At 38.1% G+C, this 23,419-nt stretch overlaps 1 protein-coding gene across 1 annotated transcript in view; it reads right to left on the bottom strand.

Moving 5' to 3' along the window:
* TESK2 (testis associated actin remodelling kinase 2) overlaps positions 1-23,419 on the bottom strand; it is a 103,211-nt gene that overhangs the window by 67,146 nt on the left and 12,646 nt on the right. The window contains exon 2 of the mRNA XM_068965719.1: positions 2,794-2,915. Within this exon, the coding sequence (XP_068821820.1) occupies positions 2,794-2,915 (122 nt within the window). The remainder of the gene's footprint in view (positions 1-2,793; positions 2,916-23,419) is intronic.

The following is a 23,419-nucleotide window of genomic DNA, read 5'->3' as shown; positions in this document are numbered from 1 at the left end:
TATTCTACTTCTTTATATAACAACTACATCTTTAAACTTTGCTGTCAGGAAATAAAATTTGTTTAGAGTTAATCTTCCCATGCAATTACCAGTCAAGTTCATAGTGAAGACAATAAAAACAGAAGTGATGAATAAAGAAGACTGGCAGAATATATATCAAATGTTAATACGAGCTTGATGCCCAGATGCTGAGATTAAGGACCATTTTTTATTTTCCTGTTTTTGAGAATACTATTTTCTCAATGATCCACAGTGATGATGTATCAATAATAATAAAACACTATTTTTTAAACAAGATGAAAATATAATCAGCTTAAAAATTCCTTGATTTGAACATCAAATCAAGACTCAACCATCTCGAGGAAATGGCAACACACTCCAGTATTCCTGCCTGGGAAATTCCATGGACAGAGGAGCCTGATGGGCTACAATCCATGGGGCTGCAAAGAGTTGAACACAATTTAGCAACTAAACAACACATACTATATACTGTATACTATACATTAAATAGTAGAAAAAAAAAAAAAAAGACTCAACCATCTCAAACACTGTAGATGTCCCCTAACTGATCTCTTGGCCACCAGTCTCCCCATCATTAAACCATTTTGAATTTGCCATTAGTTACCCTCTGTCATCTAATCCCTGTTCAGAATTCAACACATAAAACATAAAATAAAATCTTCTTGGCTTTGGGCAAAATATTTCTGCATAGAATGGCCCAGCTCTACCTTTCCACATTTATCTACCAATGCTATCCTGTCAAATCCTTTAAGAGAGACATGACAGAAAAAGTTCTTCTAGGAGAAACATGGTAGAAAGTGTCCTACCTCAAAGTTACAGACCTCAGACAACACATAATCTCTTGGCCTCAGTTTCTTCAATGGAGAAAAATTGTGAAAATTAAATCTTTAAACAGGCAAAACATCCAGCATACAAGGAAGACTTCAATAAATGGTTTTCTCATTGCTTTTATTATTAACAAAATGTTCTTTCAGTCCAATAAATTGCTCTATTTACTTCCTGACCAGATCACAAAAATAATCATAGTAGATATCTTAGTTCATCCTTTGAACAACAAGCTGTTGATCTAGTCTTCCCTGTGGCCAGCATCTCTACCTTCAATAAAATGGGTGGTCTTTTTCTTCATTCCACCTCATGGAGAAGAGAATTTGAATGGCCAAAGGAAGTTGTTTCCTTCTTTGAAGAATTTTCCAACAGTATGGGTCTTATAAATCAGATCCTCCATGTAGATAATGCTATATTTACCAAGACATCAGGCAATCCATGTGTTATCTGTCAGGGAAATTTGCTTCTTGTTGATTTTGTCATAACCACATCTGCAGATCAATTCATCTACTGACTGCAGGTTCGGTTACCCCCACGCAATATATGGTTCCATGGTCCTTGGCATGTTAAATGGAGCATAGTTGATCTTAACGAAGGTGCCATTGAAGACTTGACAAAGGTGAAGAGGTTGCATCATCTTTCAGATCTGTGAACTGAACAACACCGATGCCTCTGATCCTGACGACAAATGCCAGTTTGGGCTCTGCAGGTGCATAGAAGCTGCCAGCTTTTCTTGCCATTCTAGCCATCAGAATCTCAGTTCTGTACATCTGCCTATAGTCTTTGTGAGAGCACTTAGCTTCTTTACAGATAAGCTTCATTCCTTACCTTTTGAAGGATCTTTTGGGCAAATTTCTTTCATAGGCACTTGATATTCAGCTCTGCAAAATTCCTTCCCATTTCAAACATATATTTGTTTTCTAATTTTATTTATTTTGTGCCAGTCATAGTGGCAGCACACACAATCTTCCATCTTTGTTGCGGCATGTGGGATCTTTTACTTGTAGAATATAGAATCTTTAGTTGTGGCATGCAGGATCTAATTCCCTAACTAGAGATCAAGCCCAGGCCCCCTGCATAGGGAGCGAGGAGTCTTAGCCACTGTCCACCAGTGAAGTCCTCAAAATTCCTTCATTTTTTCTTAAGGGTTTCAGTAGGAGCATTAGTTTTCTCCTCTTCTGCATACTCCAGAGCCAAATGGGCTTTTAATTCACTGACTCCTTAAAAAGCTTTGTACTTTTACCTTTATGCTTTATTTGTTATTATTTTGTTCCTTTCTGAGTTTCTAGAAGACTCGTGAAAGTTCCTTGGACAGCCAGGAACTCAAACCAGTGACTTAAAGGAAATCAACCCTGAATATTCATGGAAGGACTCATGCTGAAGCTGAAGCTCCAATACTCTGGCCACCTGATGCAAAGAGCCAACTCACTGGAAAAGACCCTGATGCTGGGAAAGATTGAAGGCAGAAGAAGGGGAAGACAGAGGATGAGATGATTGGATGGCATCACCAACTCAATGGACATGAGTTTGAGCAAACTCCAGGAGATAGTGAAGGACAGGGAAGCCTGGTGTGCTGCAGTCCATGGGGTCACAAAGAGTCAGACACAATTTAGCGACTGAACAACAACAATTTTGTTCCTTTCTGAGTTCCTTCCCTATCTTCTAAAATCCTATTAAACTTCACGTTCCAATTTGAGTCAACCTCCTCCAAGAAAGCTTTCTGGCTCTACCAAGGGAAGTCCCCAAAGTTGCCTTATTAAATTCAGTTAATTACCAGAAAATTGTTTCAATAGGTAGAAAAAGACCTACAGCACAGCTAAATTCCAGCAAGACAGCTTCAGTATGAAACCTGGAATCCCTCTTTTCAGATATTACTACTATTCTAACAAGTCTCCAATAATGTTTTAGCTTTCTCACTGATCTCTGGAAGGAAGGAAAAGCCATTACCTAAGGATGTTGGGATGGGAAAGTCTATTCATGAGCTGCACTTCTTTCAGCATGTTTGCCCGGTTACTGCTCAACGTGTTCATCTTAAGAGCCATCACCTGGCCGGAAGCTCGGTGGCGCACCTAGAAAATAAAATAGAACAAAAGACTCAAGGACAGCAGCTATATATGAGGTCAAAGTCTCCACATGCAGAGCATGCTGAGATGTTTTACTGCCAATTCAGATAAAACAGACATGGTAAGGGATGTTTTTCTATAAACTCTGATTACATAAGGGTTTCACATCCGTTAACAAAGATGGATTTATTCCTTTGAAGACCAAAACTGTTTCATATTAAGCTGGCTAGAAAATACATGGTTATACCTCAAGAAATCATGACTTCTTACTTTGCTCTCCACCTCAAACTATCACAACATTGTTAATTGGCTATACTCCAATACAAAATAAAAAGTTTACTTTAAAAAAAAAGGAAAAAATCATGATGTCTTAAAAAAAATACCTTAGAGAAAAATGGGGAAAATGTATTAGGCTGGTTCCTCACGGCCAATGCTTCTGAGCCTTAGGACACTAACCGGAAAGTCTCTTTCGTGGAGTTTTAATTGTGCGGAGAAAAGATTCATTCACAAGGCTTATGTAACATTTAATGAACTATAAAACTGTCTTTATAGGACACTAAACCCACATCTTCAAAATCTCTCCCAAGCACCATAAAATGTATATCTATACAGAAAATATTATTGCATATTAAATATAGAAAGAAGGCAGTGGATCTTCTGGACCTAATATTGAGTAATGCAACCCAAAGTTCCTTATAATCATTTACAATCAAGTCAGATACAAAAAACCTGAGCCACACCACTTACACCATTACCTATATACACAGAGCAAAGTCTACTTCTAAAACATTCATCCACTGTAGAACTCAATCTATTTTACATGTAAAAATATTATTTTATAATTTCAATGCACACTCCACAGGTTTAAAAAACTCAACACTTCACCTGCAAGAAAATTAACTATGTTTTCAGTCTCCAAAAGGAGTCTCAGTAGTATCAAAATGAGAATCAAAATGAGAGACTAACAAAATGACAGAAAATATTTTGTCTTAACCAAAAGAAGCTCAATTATTCACTTAGATATGTGTTTCCCACTGGGCAATTATGAATGAGGCTGTAGAAAAGTTACAAAGTACCAAAGACCTCATTACTTACTAGTTTAAAAAAAATTCATTTCAGATCATATACAACAGGGACATGCCATGCACAACTGTCATCATTTTATGGACTTTCAGAGTATCATTTCAGGATATTATTTCTACTTCACCAAGTGGAAATTCCAATAGAAAACACAAAAATCTACTTAACTCTTCAATCTCCAGAAATTCTTTGACAGGACAACAGCCTCAGAAGTTTAGTATAGCTATTAATATAGGACAGACAACACAGTTTTAAGCTTATCTTAAAACTCAAAGAAACAATGTTTCAGAGTGTCTAGACAGAAGAAGGGGAAGGAAGAATTAAAACACTCAGAGCCAAAGGAACCCTGATCAGAAGAACTGAGCGCAACACTGGCTTCTCTCCCCTCTTCTAGATCCCTGAGTGAGATTTGGAACCCAACTCTCTTCCTAGTGCATCAATGATTCTGTTGTCATGTACCTCGTGACTGATGAAAGAGAAGTGGCTTTCCTTTTCAGATCCTGGGTGGATAAGTTAAAAGAGACATTTATATACAAAGAACACACTGACAGTATTTTTCAAGCTTTATTTACAGAAGACATCTGTTTTTTCATAAGGGCTCTCCATTCTGAAAGTCATTCCTCTTTTTTTTTTTTTTCCATCATCTGAAAACTATCACTCTTGAGGTCTTTTTTTTTTAATGTTTGCTTTTAAGAAACTTTGATAAAACAATGTGTGAAATTTAGGGATAAAAAAGTGGTTTCAAATTAATCATAAAAAAAACTCTACTTCCTTAAACAATCGGACAAGGATATGAACATGTTCATAACACTGTATATCTTTCATGTGCATAAAATAGTTTCCTCTTTCTTCTAGCCCCTTCAAATTCTACCTATCTTTGAAGGCCATACTCAAATATCCCCTTCCTGTCTGACATCTTCCTTGTCTGTCTCTAGGAACTGTTTGTGGTTTCCTTCTTCATACTGCCTCAGAACAACAGTATACCACTCAAGACATAGTTCTGTGCATAAATATATCCTCACTAGGCTACAAAGCATTTTGAGACCAGGATCTATATTGTATTAATTTTTATTTTGCAGTACCTAAATAAAAGGCCTGGCACATCATAAGAGTGCAATGAAAATGAAAACAACAGCAAGAACGGTTAGTTAAATGATACTTCTAACATAGTTTTTAAGGGCCAGTGCATCATTCATTTATCCAGGTAATTTCTTTCGGGGTAGTGCTTTTTTCTTTTTCTCTTTTTGGTGGCAGAGGTACAGGGGGAGAATATAAACAGAAAAGCAGTACAAGATGTGGCTTAAATTTTCTGGAATTAGCCATCTAGAAAAGGACAAACAATAAGCAATTTGACCAATCAGTAAAGAAACAGAATAAAGACTCAAATATATCACAAGAGGTATTTATATGAATGTTGATGCACTTACGCGAAAACTTCATGGGACCTCAGTGAAACTTCCAAGAATTAATAGATTTGGACAGATTTTTGAAGCACAAAACTGACTACAGGCGATAAAGAAAAAGGTATCATCCAATACAGAGGTCCACAGGACTTCCCTGGCAGTCCAGTCCAGTCCACATTTCCAATTCAGAGGATGTGGGTTCAATCCCTGGTCAGTGAACTAAGATCCCACATGCCCAGAGCAAGGCAAAAAGAAAAAAAAACAAACAAACATAGAGATCCACTAAACATAGGGAACCTGTCTAAATCCAGAAGGATCTTCATTCCACGTTGTCAAAACCACAAAAATTTGTTAGCCCTCAAACCTACTTAGATTTTCAGAATAAAGGGAAGGTCAATTTCTGCTTAAGTTTGTCCTCTATACATAGATCATTGTTACTACTACTAAGAGGATTTCCAAGAGACTGATATCTTTAAATATCTTTTTTTTAAAAATTAAAAACAGAATTGCCATACGATCCAGCAATTCTACTTCTAGGTACAAACCCAAAAGGATTGAAAAAGGGTCTCAAAAAAATATTTGTACACTCATGTTCAAAACAGCATTATTTATAATAACCAAGAGCAGAAGCAACCCAAGAGTACATCAATAGATGAACAGATAAACAAAATGTGGCACATGAGGGAATGTTATTCAGCCTTAAAAAGGAAGGAAATCTTGACATATGCTATCACATGGATGAACCTTGAAGATATTATGCTAAGTGAAGTAAGCCAGTTAGGAAAACGCAAATACTTATGATTCCACTTATATGAGGTTCCTCGGACAGTTTAATTCAAACAGAAAGAATGTAGAATGGTGGTTGCTAGGGGTTGCAGGGAGGGGAGGAATTCAGAATTGTTTAATGGGTACAAAGTTTTAGCCTTGCAAGATGAAAACAGTTCTGGAGAATGGTGACACAAAAATAGGAACTGAATTGTACACTTAAAAATGGTTACGATGGTAAATTTTATATATACTTTACCACAAGTATAAATAAAGGAAGGAAGGAAAGAAAGAAGAGATAGAGAGGGAAGAGAAGAGAATCACCAAGGTAAGAAAATTACTATCCCTCTTTGAAGCTTTCTGTTGTAAAATAAAGAGAATGATAGTCTCTATCTTATTTGGAGGATAAACTGATGTTGTTATGTTAAAGAAACAAAAAAATGTGTATAAAGTACTTAACATAGTGCCTGGCACATAGTATTCAGATAAATAGGTATTGTTTTTAATAGAGATAAGAAACTATATGTTCATAATAGTTTAGCATATCAGGTGATTTTAAGATGATATAGAAAATGTATACCTGTAATTTTAAGTGAAAAGAGCAATATTCAAATCTGTATTGGCCTCCAAGATGATTTATTTATCACAAAGGGGAAAAGGTAACCTTTACAATGGAGAGGTCTGGCAGCTAGCACCTTAATCAAGGGTTTATAAATTCAGTTATTAGCAAAAGTGAGACATGCAACATTATCAACCCTCTGAAGCAATGAAATACACTTGCCAAATGTTTACTCAAATCTAATCATAAGAAAACTGACTCATCAGAAAAGACCCTGATGCTGAGAAAGACTGAAGGCAGGAGGAGAAGGGGATGACAGGATGAGATGGTTAGACGGCATCACCAACTCAATGGACATGAGTTTGAGTAAATTTTGGGAGTTGGTGATGGACAGGGAGGCCTGGCGTGCTGCAGTCCATGGGGTCTCAAAGAGTCGGACATGACTGAGCGACTGAACTGAACTGAATCATAAGAAAAAAATTAGACATATTCAGAATATCTAAAAGACAACTGTACAGTACTCTTCAAACAAACAAAATGTGGGGGAACATTTTAGATTAAAAAAAATTTTGGCCATACCTCATGGCATGGGGGATCTTAGCTCCCTGACCAGGGATCGAACCCATACCCCCTGCAGTGGAAGCACAGAGTCTTAAGCACTGGACTACCAGGGAAGTCCTAGAATATTCTAGATTAAGAGAGATTAACATTCATAACCACTGAAATGAAGCAGATGAAATCTTAACTGAATTCAGGGTCTAAAAGTTATAAGACTTTTTGGAGGCAAACAGAAAATTTTAATAGAGACTGTACATTAAATTATTTTACTGAATTAAGGTTAATTACCTAATGTATAAATAATGATATTGTGACTTTGTAAAAGAACGTATTCTTAGAAGATACATACTAAAGTATCTAAGTGTTATGATGTCTGCAATTTGCTTTCAAGTGGTCTGTCAAAAAAAATACAGATACATAAAGCAATGTAGCAAAATATTAACAACTGATGAATCTAGATGAAGGGACTTACAGGAGTTTATTGCATTATTCTTTCGATTTTCTATAGATTGAAAAAGTTTTCAAAAGTTGGAATAAACAAGTAAAAACTGAATTTTATTTCCTTACATGAATTTAGGAAATTAGGAAATAAAGATTCGCTGTTAATTGTAGGGAGAAAAATTCTGCATATGGCATATGCCTAAGTTTATGTCAAAACAAAAAGAAGTAGAAGTAAGTTTATAAAATATTAATGATGCTTGTCACTGACAGTAGATCAATGATTTTTTTCTTGCTTTTGTTTCTTCATTTTCTACTTTCTTCCATAATGTACTTGCCTTAATTTTCTAATAGAAAACATAGCTTTTCAACTTGAATTTATATTCATTTTTAGCTAAATAAGTAATACATGCATATATTTTCTTTGTAACACATTTAAACAATATGCATAAGTAAAGTCCCATTTGACTATCAGATTCATTAATCCCAATCTTCTGTGCTCATTCCCAGAAGCTGTTATTATTGCAAGCTTAACTAGTACCTTTCTGGGCCTTTTACAGAATGCACTGAGCAAAACAACAACAAATCACTGGTGTGTATAATCATGTGTATATACACATGATCTACATGAGGGATATATTATGTGTATCAGAAGATGAAAGCTCTACAAAACAGAGGCTTCTTTCAACATGCTCGGAAGTCCAAGTACCCTATATGTCTTTTTTTTTTCCAAGTACCCTATATGTCTTAAGTCCTAAGAATATTTCAGTAATAAGCTGAAACAAAAAAACAAAAAAGCCATAGATACCATTACCACAATGAGAAACCCGAGAACCAAAACAAAGAGTAGTCCCTGCTCACTGCCACTAGTGAAAAGCCTGACCAGCACTGAAGACATAGCAGAGTAAAAAATAATTAAATGATTTTTTAAAATAATAATGATTTTTTTAAAATCAAAAAAACAAAAACAAAGATGATCCACAAACAAAAACTACAAACTAAGCTAAGAACTAAGAGTTGGCCAAGTGTGTGCATGCAGCTTGAAAGTAACTGATAATTTTTCATTAGTCTTTTCAGTCACATTCAAATAGCAAATACTATCAGTCCAGTTCAGTCGCTTAGTCATGTCCAACTCTTTTGAGCCCCCATGGACTGAGCACACCAGGCCTCCATCACCAACTCCCGGAGCTTACTCAAAATCATGTCCATTGAGTCGGTGATGCTATCCAACCACCTCATCCTCTGTCGTCCCCTTCTCCTTCCGCCTTCAATATTTCCCAGGATCGAGTCTCTCCAAATGAGTCAGCTCTTCTCATCAGGTGGCCAAAGTACTGGAGTTTCACTTTCAACAGTCCTTCCAATGACTCAGGACTGATTTCCTTGAGGATGGACTAGTTGGATCTCCTTGCAGTCCACGGGACTCTCAAGAGTCTTCTCCAAAACCACACTTCAAAAGCATCAATTTTTTGGCATTCAGCTTTCTTTTTAGTCCAACTCTCACATCCATATATGACTACTGGAAAAACCATAGCTTTCACTAGATGAACCTTTGTTGGCAAAATAATGTCTCCGCTTTTTAACATGGCGTCTAGGTTGGTCATAACTTTTCTTCCAAGGAGTAAGCGTCTTTTAATTTCATGGCTGTAATCACCATCTACAGTGATTTTGGAACCCCCAAAATAAAGTCAGCCACTGTTTCCCCATCTATTTGCCATGAAGTGATGGGACTGAATGCCATGATCTTAGTTTTCTGAATGTTGAGCTTTAAGCCAACTTTTTCACTTTCCTCTTTCACTTTCATCAGGAGGCTCTTTTTTTAGTTCATCTTCACTTTCTGCCATAAGGGTGGTGTCATCTGCATATCTGAGGTTATTGATATTTCTCCAGGCAATCTTGATTCCAGCTTGTGCTTCCTCCAGCCCAGCATTTCTCATGATGTCTTCTGCATGTAAGTTAAATAAACAGGGTGACAATATACAGCCTTGAAGTACTCCTTTCCCTATTGGGAACCAGTCTGTCGTTCCATGTCCAGTTCTAACTGTTGCTTGCTGACTTGCATACAGATTTCTCAAAAGGCAGGTCAGGTGGTCTGGTATTCCCATCTCTTTCAGAATTTTCCACAATTTATCCACACAGTCAAAGGCTTTGGCATAGTCAATAAAGCAGAAATAGATGTTTTCCTGGAACTCTTGCCTTTTCTATGATCCAACGGATATTGGCAATTTGATCTGTGGTTCCTCTGCCTTTTCTAAAACCATCTGGAAGTTCACTGTTCACATACTGTTGAGGCCTGGCCTGGAGAATTTTGAGCATTACTTTACTAGCGTGTGAGATGAGTGCAATTGTGCAGTAGTTTGAGCATTCTTTGGCATTGCCTTTCTTTGGGATTGGAATGAAAACTGACCTTTTCCAGTCCTGTGGCCACTGCTGAGTTTTCCAAATTTGCTGGCATATTGAGTACAGCACTTTCACAGCATTATCTTTCAGGATTTGAATTAGCTCAACTGGAATTCCATCACCTCCACTAGCTTTGTTCGTAGCGATGCTTTCTAAGGCCCACTTGACTTCACATTCCAGTATGTCTGGCTCTAGGTCAGTGATCATACCATCGTGATTATGAGTCATGAAGCTCTTTTTTGTACAGTTCTTCTGTGTATTCTTGCCACCTCTTAATATCTTCTGCTGCTGTTAGGTCCAGACCATTTCTGTCCTTTATTGAGCCCATCTTTGCATGAAATGTTCCCTTGGTATCTCTAATTTTGTTGAAGAGATCTCTAGTCTTTCCCATTCTGTTGTTTTCCTCTCTTTCTTTGCATTGATCACTGAGGAATGCTTTCTTATCTCTCCTTGCTATTCTTTGGAACTCTGCATTCAGATGTGTATATCTTTCCCTTTCTCCTTTGCTTTTCTCTTCTCTTCTTTTCACAGCTATTTGTAAGGCCTCCTCAGACAGACATTTCGCTTTTTTGCATTTCTTTTTCATGCGGTGGTCTTGATTCCTGTCTCCTGTACAATGTCATGAAGCTCTGTTCATAGTTCTCAGGCACTCTGTCTATCAGCTCTACTCCCTTGAATCTATTTCTCACTTCCACTGTATAGTCACAAGGGATTTGATTTTGGTCATATCTGAATGATCTAATGGTCTTCCCTACTTTCTTCAATTTAAGTCTGAATTTGGCAATAAGGAATTCATGATCTGAGCTACAGTCAACTCCCGGTCTTGTTTCTGCTGACTGTATATAGCTTCTCCATCTTTGGGCTGCAAACAATATAATCAATCTGCTTCCAGCATTGACCATCTGGTGATGTCCATGTGTAGAGTCTTCTCTTGTGTTGTTGGAAGAGCGTGTTTGCTATGACCAGTGCGTTCTCTTGGCAGAACTCTATTAGCCTTTGCCCTGCTTCATTCTGTACTCCAAGGCCAAACTTGCCTGTTATTCCAGGTGTTTCTTGACTTCCTACTTTTGCATTCCAGTCCCCTATGATGAAAAAGACATCTTTTTTGGGTGTTAGTTCTAGAAGGTCTTGTAGGTCTTCATAGAACTGTTCAACTTCAGCTTCTTCAACATTACTGGTAGGGGCATAGACTTGAATTACCATGATACTGAATGGTTTGCCTTGGAAACGAACAGAGATCATTCTGTCGTTTTCGAGACTGCATCCAAGTACTGCATTTTGGACTCTTTTGTTGACTATGATGGCTACTCCATTTCTTTTAAGGGATTCTTGCCCACAGTAGTAGATATGATGGTCATCTGAGTTAAATTCACCCATTCCAGTCCATTTTAGTTCGCTGAGTCCTAGAATGTCAATGTTCACTCTTGCCATATCCTGTTTGACCACTTCCAATTTGCCTTGATTGATGGACCTAACACTCCAGGTTCTTATGCAGTATTGCTCTCTATAGCATCGGACTTTGCTTCTATCACCAGTCACATCCACAACTGGATGTTGTTTTTGCTTTGGCTCTATCTCTTCATTCTTTCTGGAGTTATTTCTCCACTGGTCTCCAGTAGCATACTGGGCACCTACTGACCTAAGGAGTTCCTCTTTCAATGTCCTATCATTTTGCCTTTTCATACTGTTCACGGGGTTCTCAAGGCAAGAATACTGAAGTGGTTTGCCATTCCCTTCTCCAGTGGACCGCATTTTGTCATACTATCATCTTCCATATATAAATCACCATGCTAGCTGCTGAGAAGGCTTTTACATATCAACATGAGACATCAGTTTGTCAGATCTCCCAGCAATCCTTGTTTCCCAATTGCAAAGTTATCTTGTTGCTCTCCAGCTTAAAATTCTTCAGTGGCTCACCACTACCTGGAGAATAAAGTCCAAACTCCTTTTAGCAAAACTAAATCCATCGACTTCTCCCTGTATATTCCCACCATCCTCTCCCCTTCAGTGCTCAGTGTGTGCTCAATCATGTCTGATTCTTTGTGACCCCATGGGCTGCAGCCCACCAAGTTCTTCTGTCCATGGAATTTTCCCAGCAAGAATACTGGAATGGGTTGCCATTTCCTCCCCTAGGGGATCCTCCTGACCCAAGGATCAAACCCGAGTCTCCTGCATGGTAGGCAGATTCTTTACCACTGTGCTACCTAGGAAGCCCTCTTCTCCCCTTACCTTTAGTTATTATATACTAATACTTGTAATTATGTCTAAATGCATCACCCTCTCCACTTTTCCTTTCCTTGACACATTCTATTCTCCTTGTCCTGATGTAATCCTCAACCCCCTAAGCCCTATCCTAATCTCCCTTCCAAATTCCTTTCAATTATTCAAGTTATAAGAAACATCATTTTCCCTGAGAAAAATCTCACTTCAAGAAAAGTTAGATGGCTCTACTCTGTTTTCTTAATACTCTGTTCTTATTTATCTCTGTTACAGAACTTGCATATTTTTTCAAAACGCTTATTTGGCTGTGCCAGTCTTAGTTGTGGCACTCAGGAGGTCCATTTTCGTTGCAGCACACAGGATCGTTGAGGCATACTGGATCTAATTCCCTTACCAGGGATCAAACCTGGACCCCCTGCATTGGAAGAGCAGAGTCTTAGTCACTGGACCACCAGGGAAGTATCAGCACTTGCATATTGTATGCTCTTAGTCTGTCTACTTATCTCCAATATATCTAAGGGCAGTTCTGGTTCAAGGAGGCAACTAGGAAGATCCAGAACTTACCTCCTCCCAAAGACACAGAATCTACATTTGCATATGCAACAACTTCCTATATGCTTAAGGGGAGTTCAGCTCAGTTCAGTCGCTCAGTCGTGTCCAGAACTGCCTTATTCATTATTCATTTCTTTATTCCAAGAATAGCTATTCAGCTCCTCCCACCATCCACCAGCAATACACACCTGACAAGCAAGACTTTTCATATGGACAAACCTAGATTTTCGTCAAAATTCATTAAAAGCTAATCAGGAAAGAAAAGCATGCAATTATTATATAACTATCAACAGACACTAGTAGATTGCAAACTGTAGACTGAAAAGGCAGATTACCGGTTATACACAATCTTACGGCCACTAGTTATTACTCTACCCATTTTTATCCCATTCAAGTAAGCATATTAACACGCAAGTGAGAATGACAGGAAACATAGTTGCTGTTGTTTAGTCACTCAGTTGTGTCTGACTCTTTGTGACCCCATGGACTGCAACCCGCCAGACTCGTCTGTCTATGGGATTCTTCAGGCAAGAGTACTGGAGTGGGTTGCCATTTCCTTCTCCAGGCGACCTTTCCAACCCGGGGTTCAAACCCGTGTCTCCTGCATTGGCTGGTGGATTTGTTACCACTGAGCTACCAAGGAAACCTCAATTGGGGTGGCTCTGTGTGTGTGTGTGTGTGCGCTTAGTCGCTCAGTCATGTCCAACTCTTATGACCCCATAGACTGTAGCCTGCCAGGCTCCTCCATGGGATTCTCCAGGCAAGACTACTGGAGTGGGTTGCCATTTTCTCTCCAGGGGTGCCTCTAATTCAGCTCTAATTTATATTTTTCAAATTAAATTATTTGCATATGCTGGTACTTCAATCATTTAAAATAACAAACTACATGCAATAACTTCAGCTTTAGCAATGTGGTATGAGACCAAATTGAGAAATTCTTCTCTGGCACAGTGCCTAGCATCTAGTAGCTGACTACTCAAAAACTGTTTGTTGAATTTAAATGGTTAACTTGAGTCAGGACACTTATTTTCTAGAGGGGAAGAAAAGCATAAGCCTCTGACCAGCTCACAGAAATACTAGAGGGAGAATTAAGTAATAAAAACAACAACAGTGTAAGAACTGTAACAAAGTAATTAATCATAAAGTTAACTATTAGATGAGTGGCTTAGGACTTCCAGCCAAGAAGTCACAGTGAGCGTACAGTATAGAGTAAGCTGGTATAGCAGCATTAATATTAGGCAAATAAAGTTTAAACAGCAGTCTTCAAAGGAGGCTATAACACCTCACTTCAGAAGTGTTTTTGAAGTTTTCAGGTGAAATGTTTTGGTTCTAACAATGACTGGGGGCAGGGACTGCTGCAGGCCTGAGATGCTAAGACATCCTGCAGCTACAGGACTGTAATGCACAAGGAAGCATTGTTCCATGTGCTGTAGAAAATGCAAATGTCTTACCAGATATTCATGCAAATAAAGAAAATATTTATTATTATCTACGCTTGGGTTCTAACTCCATTTTACATTAAAAACAAAGTCACTTTGCATGGTATTAGTATATACTGAACTTCCTAGGAATGCAACTAACTACCTGTAAATTAAGGAAAATTGCTTTTTGTTTTGTTGAGAATATCATTAAGAATTGGTCCTCATTTCAGAAAATCAGACCACCAATGACAGTGCTGCTCCTGAATCCCAATATAACACATCTGTATCAGATCAATTTGCAGTTTTTATATTTATGGTGATTTATTTAGCCTTGAAAAAAAAAAACACTTTTTATTTTGTATTGGGGTGTAGCCAATTAACTGGAGAAGAAAACAGCAACCCACTCCAGTTTCATGGGAAATCACATGGGCAGAGGAACCTGATGAGTTGCAGTCCATGGGGTCACGGAGAGTCAAAGACTACTTAGTGACTAAACAACAGCAACACCATAGCCAATTAACAATGTCATAACAGTTTTCGGTGAATAGTGAGTGCAGAGACTCAGTCATACATAAATATCTATTCATTTTTCCCCAAACCCCCCTCCCATCCAGGCTGCCACATAACATTGAGCAGAGTTCCATGTTATTTATTTAGCCTTTTTAAAAATATCAAACATACATAGGACTTTCCTGGTGGTCCAGTGGTTAAGAATCCTCCTGTCAGTGCAGAGGACACAGATCTGGTCCCTGGTCCAGGAAGATTCAACATGCAGGGCATGTGTGCCACAACTGCTAAGCCTGTGTGCTGCAGCTAGTGAAGCCTGCCCGCCCTAGAGCTCAAGCTCTGCAACACGAGAAGCCGCCACAACGAGAAGTCCGTGCACCACATCTAGAGTAGCGCCCTCTTACCAAAGCTAGAGAAAGCCTGCGCACAGCAACCATGACCCAGCACAGCCATAAATAAATAAATACAATTTCAAAAGTATATATGTATAAAGTGTATTTTTGCTTTGCCTACAAATTTATCATTGTGCCTATTCTGCCAACTTTTTTCTCTAATGAAACATTCCAGATTAAATGAACATCTGATAAACCTGGCAAAGATATATTATACCTCCTTAATCAATCTGTAATTTGTCTTGGCAAGCTATTCCTATTTCAACTGAAGTTCCTCTTTCCTTTATCACACACAAGTAAGTCTGGTCTATTATTATACTTTTATTCTAATATTCTATGGCATCTCTGTTCTTTTTTTTTTTTTGCATGGAGTGGTTTCTGTCTTCTCTTAAAACTAGAACTAGTCATGCTTAAGAAGGTAAAAGCATCTAACTATTTTAATATGTATTCCAGCATAGTCAGGCCCCAAAATGTGCATACTGAAATCTGTATTTTTACTAATTTAATTTTACTCTTCTTTTATCATACAATTTTAATAATGATGTTTACCATTGATCTTATATAAGTATAATTATAAACAACAGAACCACTGTTCCCTATCAATTTCATGTCAGGGTAGTTAAGAGTTAGGTTTTAAAAAATTGTTATAACAGCTAAATTTATACCACTTGCTATATACTAGGTTCCGTTGTGTAACTGCTTTATATATTTTAACTCAGCTAATCCTCAAAATAATTCTATGAGATATTACTAACATTTCCTATATTACAGCTATGGAAACTGAGGCAAAGAGAGATTAAATAAGACTTTTTCAGAGCTCCAGCAAATGGCAGAGCCAGCATCTTAATTCCGATAATGCAAAGAACAGTGGACCTGAAAGTGTTCAAAACAAGTGGTCTAAGAAAAAAAGCACTGCATGCACGAGAAAACAATTTACCAAATGCATGGATACTACATCATAATGACTGAGTCACATTCTCAGACCACCATGAAATAAAATTTAAAATCAACAGTAAAGAGATCATTAAAAATAAGCATAGTGGGCAATACTAATTGTTTACCCAACATCTAACGTCCCCTTTTCTTGACTAACGTAACTCCAGTTAGGTGGCTTAATTAATTAAACTATTCAATCTTCCCTTCCCTGCAGCTAGGATGGACAGATGTCCTAGTCCTAGTGAGGACATGGAAGTGGGAATTGCTTGGTGGAGGATTCTGGGAATGCTAATGTTTTCCTGATGCAATTGTTCTTTTTATCTGCTGAAGCACAGATGTAGTGCTTGCATCAAGAGCAAGAGGACAAAAGCCACCCACTAAAGAGAGCTAGTGGAAGCCTAGATTGTTGATGACCTCCTCAGGCAGTTATAAAGCACAGGAATTTCTCAAGATTTCCTGATAAAAATTAATATCTTATTTGAATAAGATAGTGGTGTTCTGATTTCTGTAACATACTACCAAAGACAATCCTAACTCATCTGTAAAATATTAAAAATAAATAATTTAGAGTTCAACCTAAATATTCTAGGAGGACTTCCCTGGTGGTCCAGTGCTTAGGCATCCACCTGCCAGTGCAGTGGGCATGGGTTCAATCCCTGGTCTGGGAAGATTGCGCATGCTGCAGGGGCCCAAGCTTAGCAACTACTAAGCCCATGTTCTAGAGCCTGTGCTCTGCAATAAGAGAAGCCACTGCAGTGAGAAGCCCACACACCCGAACTAGACAGTAGCTCCTGCCTGCTGTAACTAGATAAAGGCCTGTGAGTAGCAATGAAGACCCAGACAGCCAAATATTAAAAAAATAATAATAAAAATAAAGATTCTAAGGAAAAAAGAAAGGATAATAATAAAGATAAAAGCAAAAGTTAATGAAACAGAAAATGAAAAAATAATAAAGAGGGTCAACAAACCAAAAGCTGATTTGGGAGAAGAAAAAAAATATATACAGAAACATATCTCCAGGGGCTTCCCTGGTGGCTCAGCGGTAAAGAATCCACCTGCCAATGCAGGAAACACGGGTTCAACCCCTAGTCTGGGAAGATCCTACATGCCAAGGAGCAACTAAGTCCATGCACCACAACTACTGAGCCTGTGTTCTAGTAGCCGCAACTACTGAGCCCACATGCTGCAACTACTGAAGCCCAAGCGCCTAGAGTCCATGCTTGGCAGCAAGAGAAGCCACAGTGAGAAGCCTGCACATCACCACAAATAGACCCCCTGTCCCCACTGGCCAAAATTAGAGAAAAGCCCATGCGGAAGCAAAGACCCAACACAGCCAAAATAAATAAATAATAAAATTATTCAAAAAAGAAAACATATCTCCAGAAATCTTTCATTTTCAGGTCACTGCTTACCTTTCTAGACTCATTACAGGCTTGCCACTTCTTTCCATGCACGCAGCAGACATGAACTAAACCCAATTTTTCACTCACCACTCTGAGAATACTCCATGCTCTTATTCCCCTGTGCCTCCACAAATGCTTTTCTTCTTGCTTGAAATACCCTTTTCCCTGGTTGTCTTCCTAACAAGCTCTTTCTTCTAAGAAACTCACTGGTGGCCTCCTCTGAGAAGCCTTCTCTGACTCCTTTAAACAAAGTTTGTACTGGTGGCCCATATTAAATTCCTTGGCACCCTTTGCATACTTTCACACACTTATTAACTATATATTAAGTAATTTGAGGCTCTTGCTACAGGCTCTGTTTTAGCAAGTACTATATTTTAAATATATTTCTTTTCACCCTTAAGCAAAGAGCTCATTTAGGGTGAGATTTTATTCATTTCTCTATCCCTAACACTAGCTCAATGTCCTATACCTAATGAGCTGCTGCTGCTGCTAAGTCACTTCAGTCATGTCCGACTCTGTGCGACCCCATGAACGGCAGTCCACCAGGCACCGCCGTCCCTGGGATTAGCCAGGCAAGAACACTGGAGTGGGTTGCCATTTCCTTCTCCAATGCATGAAAGTGAAGAGTGAAAGTGAAGTCGCTCAGTCATGTCCGACTCTTCGCGACCCCATGAACTGCAGCCCACCAGGCTGCTCCGTCCATGGGATTTTCCAGGCAAGAGTACTGGAGTGGGTTGCCATTGCCTTCTCCGATACCTAATGAATACTAACTATATATTTGCTGAGTAAATGAATGAATGATTAAGATAGCAAATAACTGCAATATTTATTACATGCTCGAAGTATCAGCCTTATGAGATCTCAAAGAGGAAGCAACCAACCCTCTCACCTTCCTTATTGCAAAAATAATATGCTTTAAGATAAACTTTTTTTTTTTCTGGCTACACCATAAGGCCTGCAGGACCCTAAGTTCCCCAACCAGGAATCAAACCCTGGGCCTCTGGCTCAGTTCGAAACAGAACACAGTTTCTAACCACTGGACCCCCAAGGAAATTCTAAGATCAGTGTTTTATATCTCTCACATGCCTTCGCATATATCAACGTCAACAAAAATACACCCATACACTGAGTGAATCCAAGCTGTACATACAACTTCTGTGCTTCCAGTTTTTGTTTTTCTAGCTGGATTATCAATTAAGGTGAAGGATCTTGGGAACATAGCAGTACACACACAGTAAAACTCTCAATCTGATAAATTATCCCCTGACATTAACTAGTGCTAAGTTCATCCCCCAGAGACATCTGCAAAGTTCTTTACTAATCAGTAGCCCAACTTTCCACATCAGCCCTGGAGGAAACAGTAAATGGATGGAATATGGCCAAAAGCTACAATCATACATTACTGTGAGTGAACCTTAAGAATACATGTGATACAAATAGTCTCCTTTAAAACATATCATTTTACCCCAAAACCCTGAACCTCCCCAAGAATGCTCCCTCTCTGAAACCTCACTGTACCTCAAAGAGGTTGCAAAACGAGATAAATGCAACAAGAAAAACAGCAGGAAATTTAGCAAGAAGCAGTTTTGACAGACAGCAAGGATATGTAACAAGGACCATTTCCAAGGTGCAGAGCCCTAAGAAGCCTTGGACTGCTATCATCCTTTCTCCCAGGGTTCTCAATGCTAAACTCCTTTTCAAAAGGTGGTGGGAGATGGGAAGGAACTTCTTTCCTCTCTATTCTCTTTTGTAAATCTCTGTAATACATTGTTAGCCCCTTGGATTCAGCACAGGCAAAAAAATAAATAAAATTATTTTTAAAAAATTAAAGAAGAATTAACAATTAAAGAAAAATTAAAGAAGAATTCTGGTGGGTCAGTAGCTAAGACTCCATGCTCCCAAGGCAGAGGCCCCAAGTTCAACCCCTGATCAGGAAATTAGATCCCACATGCCGCAACTAAGAGTCTGCATGTGACAAAGAAGATCAAAGATCCTGCATCCTGCAACTAACATTGGGTGCAGCCAAATAAATAAAAATAAATAATTTTTAAAAGAATAGTTAACTGCAACCTAAATATAATGATGATAGATAAGACTCTAACCCATAACTTGCTAGGAGACTCCCATGTTTGCTGGCTTTGAAGAATCAAGCTGCAACATGGAAAAGGAAATAGCAAGGACCTACAGCCTTCCATTCAGCAATCTGACAGGAATTGAATGATGCCAACAACCACATAAGCTTAGCAGCAGATCCTTCCCCAGTTGAGCCTCATGTAAGACAGCTGCCCTAACTGACGCCTCGATTGCAGCTTTGTGAGCTTCTGAGGCAGGGGACCCAGCTAAGTCATACCTCGACTCCTGAACTACAGAAACAGGTATAATAATATGTGTTCTTTTTAAACCACTGCATCAGTGGTAAAATTGTTATGTAGCAATAAATAACTAATATACTATCCTTCCCTTTGTGTGGCAATTACCCTTGTACTTAATGTTAAATATAAGTGATTACCATTAGATTATAATTTCTACAAGGTCAGGATTAACAAGTTTTAATCATCTCTGTATCTCAGCACTTAACACAGTGTCTGGTGTGAACAGATGGATAGATGGATGAATAAATGCCTACTCTGTTCCAGGCATAATGCTATATCTTAGAGAAACCAAAGGTAATTAAGACGTAGTCCCTGTTCTTATGGAGTTTGAAGCTAAGTAGGATGACAAGACACTTAATCAGATGATTTCAAAAGACTATGTTAAAAGTAATAAAGGCTTCTGTGAAGACACAGAACATGGGCTTTTAACTCAGACTGCATGGGTCCAGGTACGCGAGAGGAGAAAATCTTCTACAAACAAGGTTGTGGGGGTATGATCAAATCAGTGCACTACGAGTACTACTCTCTCAAGACTGACATCATTATCAATAACGTCTTCAGAATATAATCTAGTCCCAAAATGACAAAGTATTCGGTATGCTGCTGCTGCTGCACTGCTTTAGTCATGTCCAACTCTTAGCAACCACATGGACTGCAGCCCACTAGGCTCCTCCGTCCATGGGATTTTCCAGGCAAGAGTACTGGAGTGGGTTGCCATTGCCTTCTCCCGAGTATTTGGTATAGCGGGATTAAAAACAAGGAGCCACACCTCTTACAATGTGAGAAGACACATTTTAGGTACTGTATTAGTTACAAGAAAATCTGATATCAAAGAAATTCAATTAATCTTCTAAAGGAATGTTTGGGGATTCTCAATAGATCAATAAAATCAAGATTTCTATTGATCAGGCAACATGATCTTATGTATAGAAAATTATAAAAAAAAACTACAAAAACTATTAGAATTAATAGAAGAGTTCAGCAAGGTTATAGGATACAAGATAAATATATAAAAATCAATTGTTTTCTATACTGTGCTGTGTGCGTCCATAGTTGCTTAGTTACATGTCAGACCCTTTGCAACCCCATGGATTGCAGCCCGCCAGGCTCCTTGGTCCAAGAGGACTCTCTAGGCAACCCACTGAAGTGGGTTGCCCATGCCCTCCTCCAGGGGATCTTCCCAACCCAGAGATCAAACCCAGGTCTCCTACACTGCAGGTAGATTCTTTATCATCTGAACTACCAGGGAAGCCAGTTTTCTACACTAAGAATAAGCAATCAGAAAATGAAATTAAGGACATAATTTTCCTACAACAAAACTGCTAGAAACAAAGACTGAGAACCTTAGGACTTTGAACCCAAGGTAGCTGGAGCATTATCCTTATAGCACATAAAGTTCTCTTCTAGAGGAGGCAAAAAGGTTGCTGCTCTGCCTGGGTTTTTCCCTACAGTATCCCTTGCTGTCACTCTGGAAGACACCAACTGACTTTTGCCTGACACTGACATTCTCAGTTTGATCTCAGGCACTGCATCCTTCCAACACTTACACTCCTGAAGTTAAAGAAAGGGTCCTCATTGCTTGAGTATAAAAATCCTCCCAAGTGAAACATCACTCTTAGTTTTCTTTTTAAACCCCCTTTCACTGTAATAACTTTTGTTTTAATAAAATATTCCTTTTTTTTAAGACCTAGGAAGGAAGGGAGGAACACAGAAAGAAAGGAAGAGAAGAAAGGAAACAAGACAATCACACTTACAATAGCACCAAAAGTTAAGAGCTGAAATGACAGAACTATTAGAAGAAAACATTAGGGGAAATCTTCACCACATTGCATTTGGCAACAATTTCATGGATATGACATCATAAGCACAAACAACAAAAGGAAAGCTATAAACTGAATCTCAACAAAATTAAGAACTTTTGTGCATCAAAGGACATTACATAAAGAACTACAACTCAACGAAAACAACCCAAGTTTAAAAAAAAACGAAAGAAAGGAAGGAATATGCAACAGATTAAAGACAATCTCTTCAGCAACTGGGGTTGGGAAAGCTGGACAGCTACATATAAATCAATAAAATTAGAATACTCCCTCACACTATACACAAAAATACTCACTTAGTATCATGCTTAGTGAAATAAGTCAGAGAGAAAAAAAGACAAATACTATATTTTATCACTTACTTGTGGCATCTAAAAAAAAAAACTAGTGAATAGAACACACAAAAAAAGCAAAACAGACACAGATAGAGAGAACAAGTTAGTGACTACCAATGAAGCAAAGAAAAGGTGCAAAATAGGGGCAGGGAATTAAGAGGTACAATCACCATGTACAAAATAAACTACAAGCACATTATCTATAGCACAGGCAATATAGCCAATTTTTATAATAACTATACATGGACTATAATCTATAAAAATTGTAAATCTCTATGTGGTACACCTGAAACTAATATTATATTTTAAATCAATTATTATCTCAAAAAAAAAGCTCATGAGATACTACTTCACACCCACGAGGATGACTATAATAATGAAAAAATTTTTAATAATAAACAGAATAGTAAGTGTTGGTGAGATGTAGAGAAACTGGAACCCTTACACATTGCTTGCAAGCATGTAAAATGAAACAGCCACTGTGGAGAACCTCAGTACCTCAAAAAGTAAAATGAAATTACTATATGATCCAGAAATTCCACTTCTAGATAGACAGCAAAAGAATTAAAACAAGTGCTCAAACAAATACTTGTATACAAATGTTCACAACAGTACTATTCACAATAGCCAAAAGAAGGAAACAATCCTAATGTCTATCAACAAATGACTATATAGACAAAATGTGGTATTTCATACACTGGAACATTATTGGGCTATAAAAAGGGATGAAATGTTAATACATACTATAACATGAATCAATGCTGAAAACACTATGCTAAATAAAAGAAGTCAGTCATAAAAGTCACATATTGTATGATTCCATTTATATGAAACCTCCAGAACAGGCAAGTCTATAGAGATATGAAGTAGAACAGTGTTTGCCTGGAGATGGGGGAAGGGAGGAACGGACAATGACTATTAATAAGTACAGGATTTCTGTTTAGAATGATAAAAATATTTTTAAATTAATGGTGAGAGATGTACAGCCATGTAAATATACTAAAACCCACTGAATTTTGTATTTTAAAAAGGAGAATTTTATATTACCTGAACTATTTCTCAGTAAAGTGCTTATTAAAAAAAAAAAAAGTACCCTGATACTTTGTTCTGGAATAGGATTCCAGGTTTTATAGGTTTCACAATATACACTAAAATACAGAACTATCTCATGGGGGTACTTTAGTTATCTCAAGAGACTGGAAAAGTCATCAGCCTACAAATCTTCCTTTCAATTATATTTCCAAACAAAACAAGGACTAGCATAAGAAGAAATTAAGAGCCTTCTCCTGTAGCCCAACAGAAATACTCTTAATGTGAAACTGAAAAGGTTGTCAGCCACTGCCACACTGGAG

This window comes from Capricornis sumatraensis, chromosome 2 (assembly GCF_032405125.1).
Source record: "Capricornis sumatraensis isolate serow.1 chromosome 2, serow.2, whole genome shotgun sequence".
Taxonomy (NCBI): Eukaryota; Metazoa; Chordata; class Mammalia; order Artiodactyla; family Bovidae; genus Capricornis; species Capricornis sumatraensis.
This window is presented reverse-complemented; position numbering and strand designations above follow the sequence as displayed.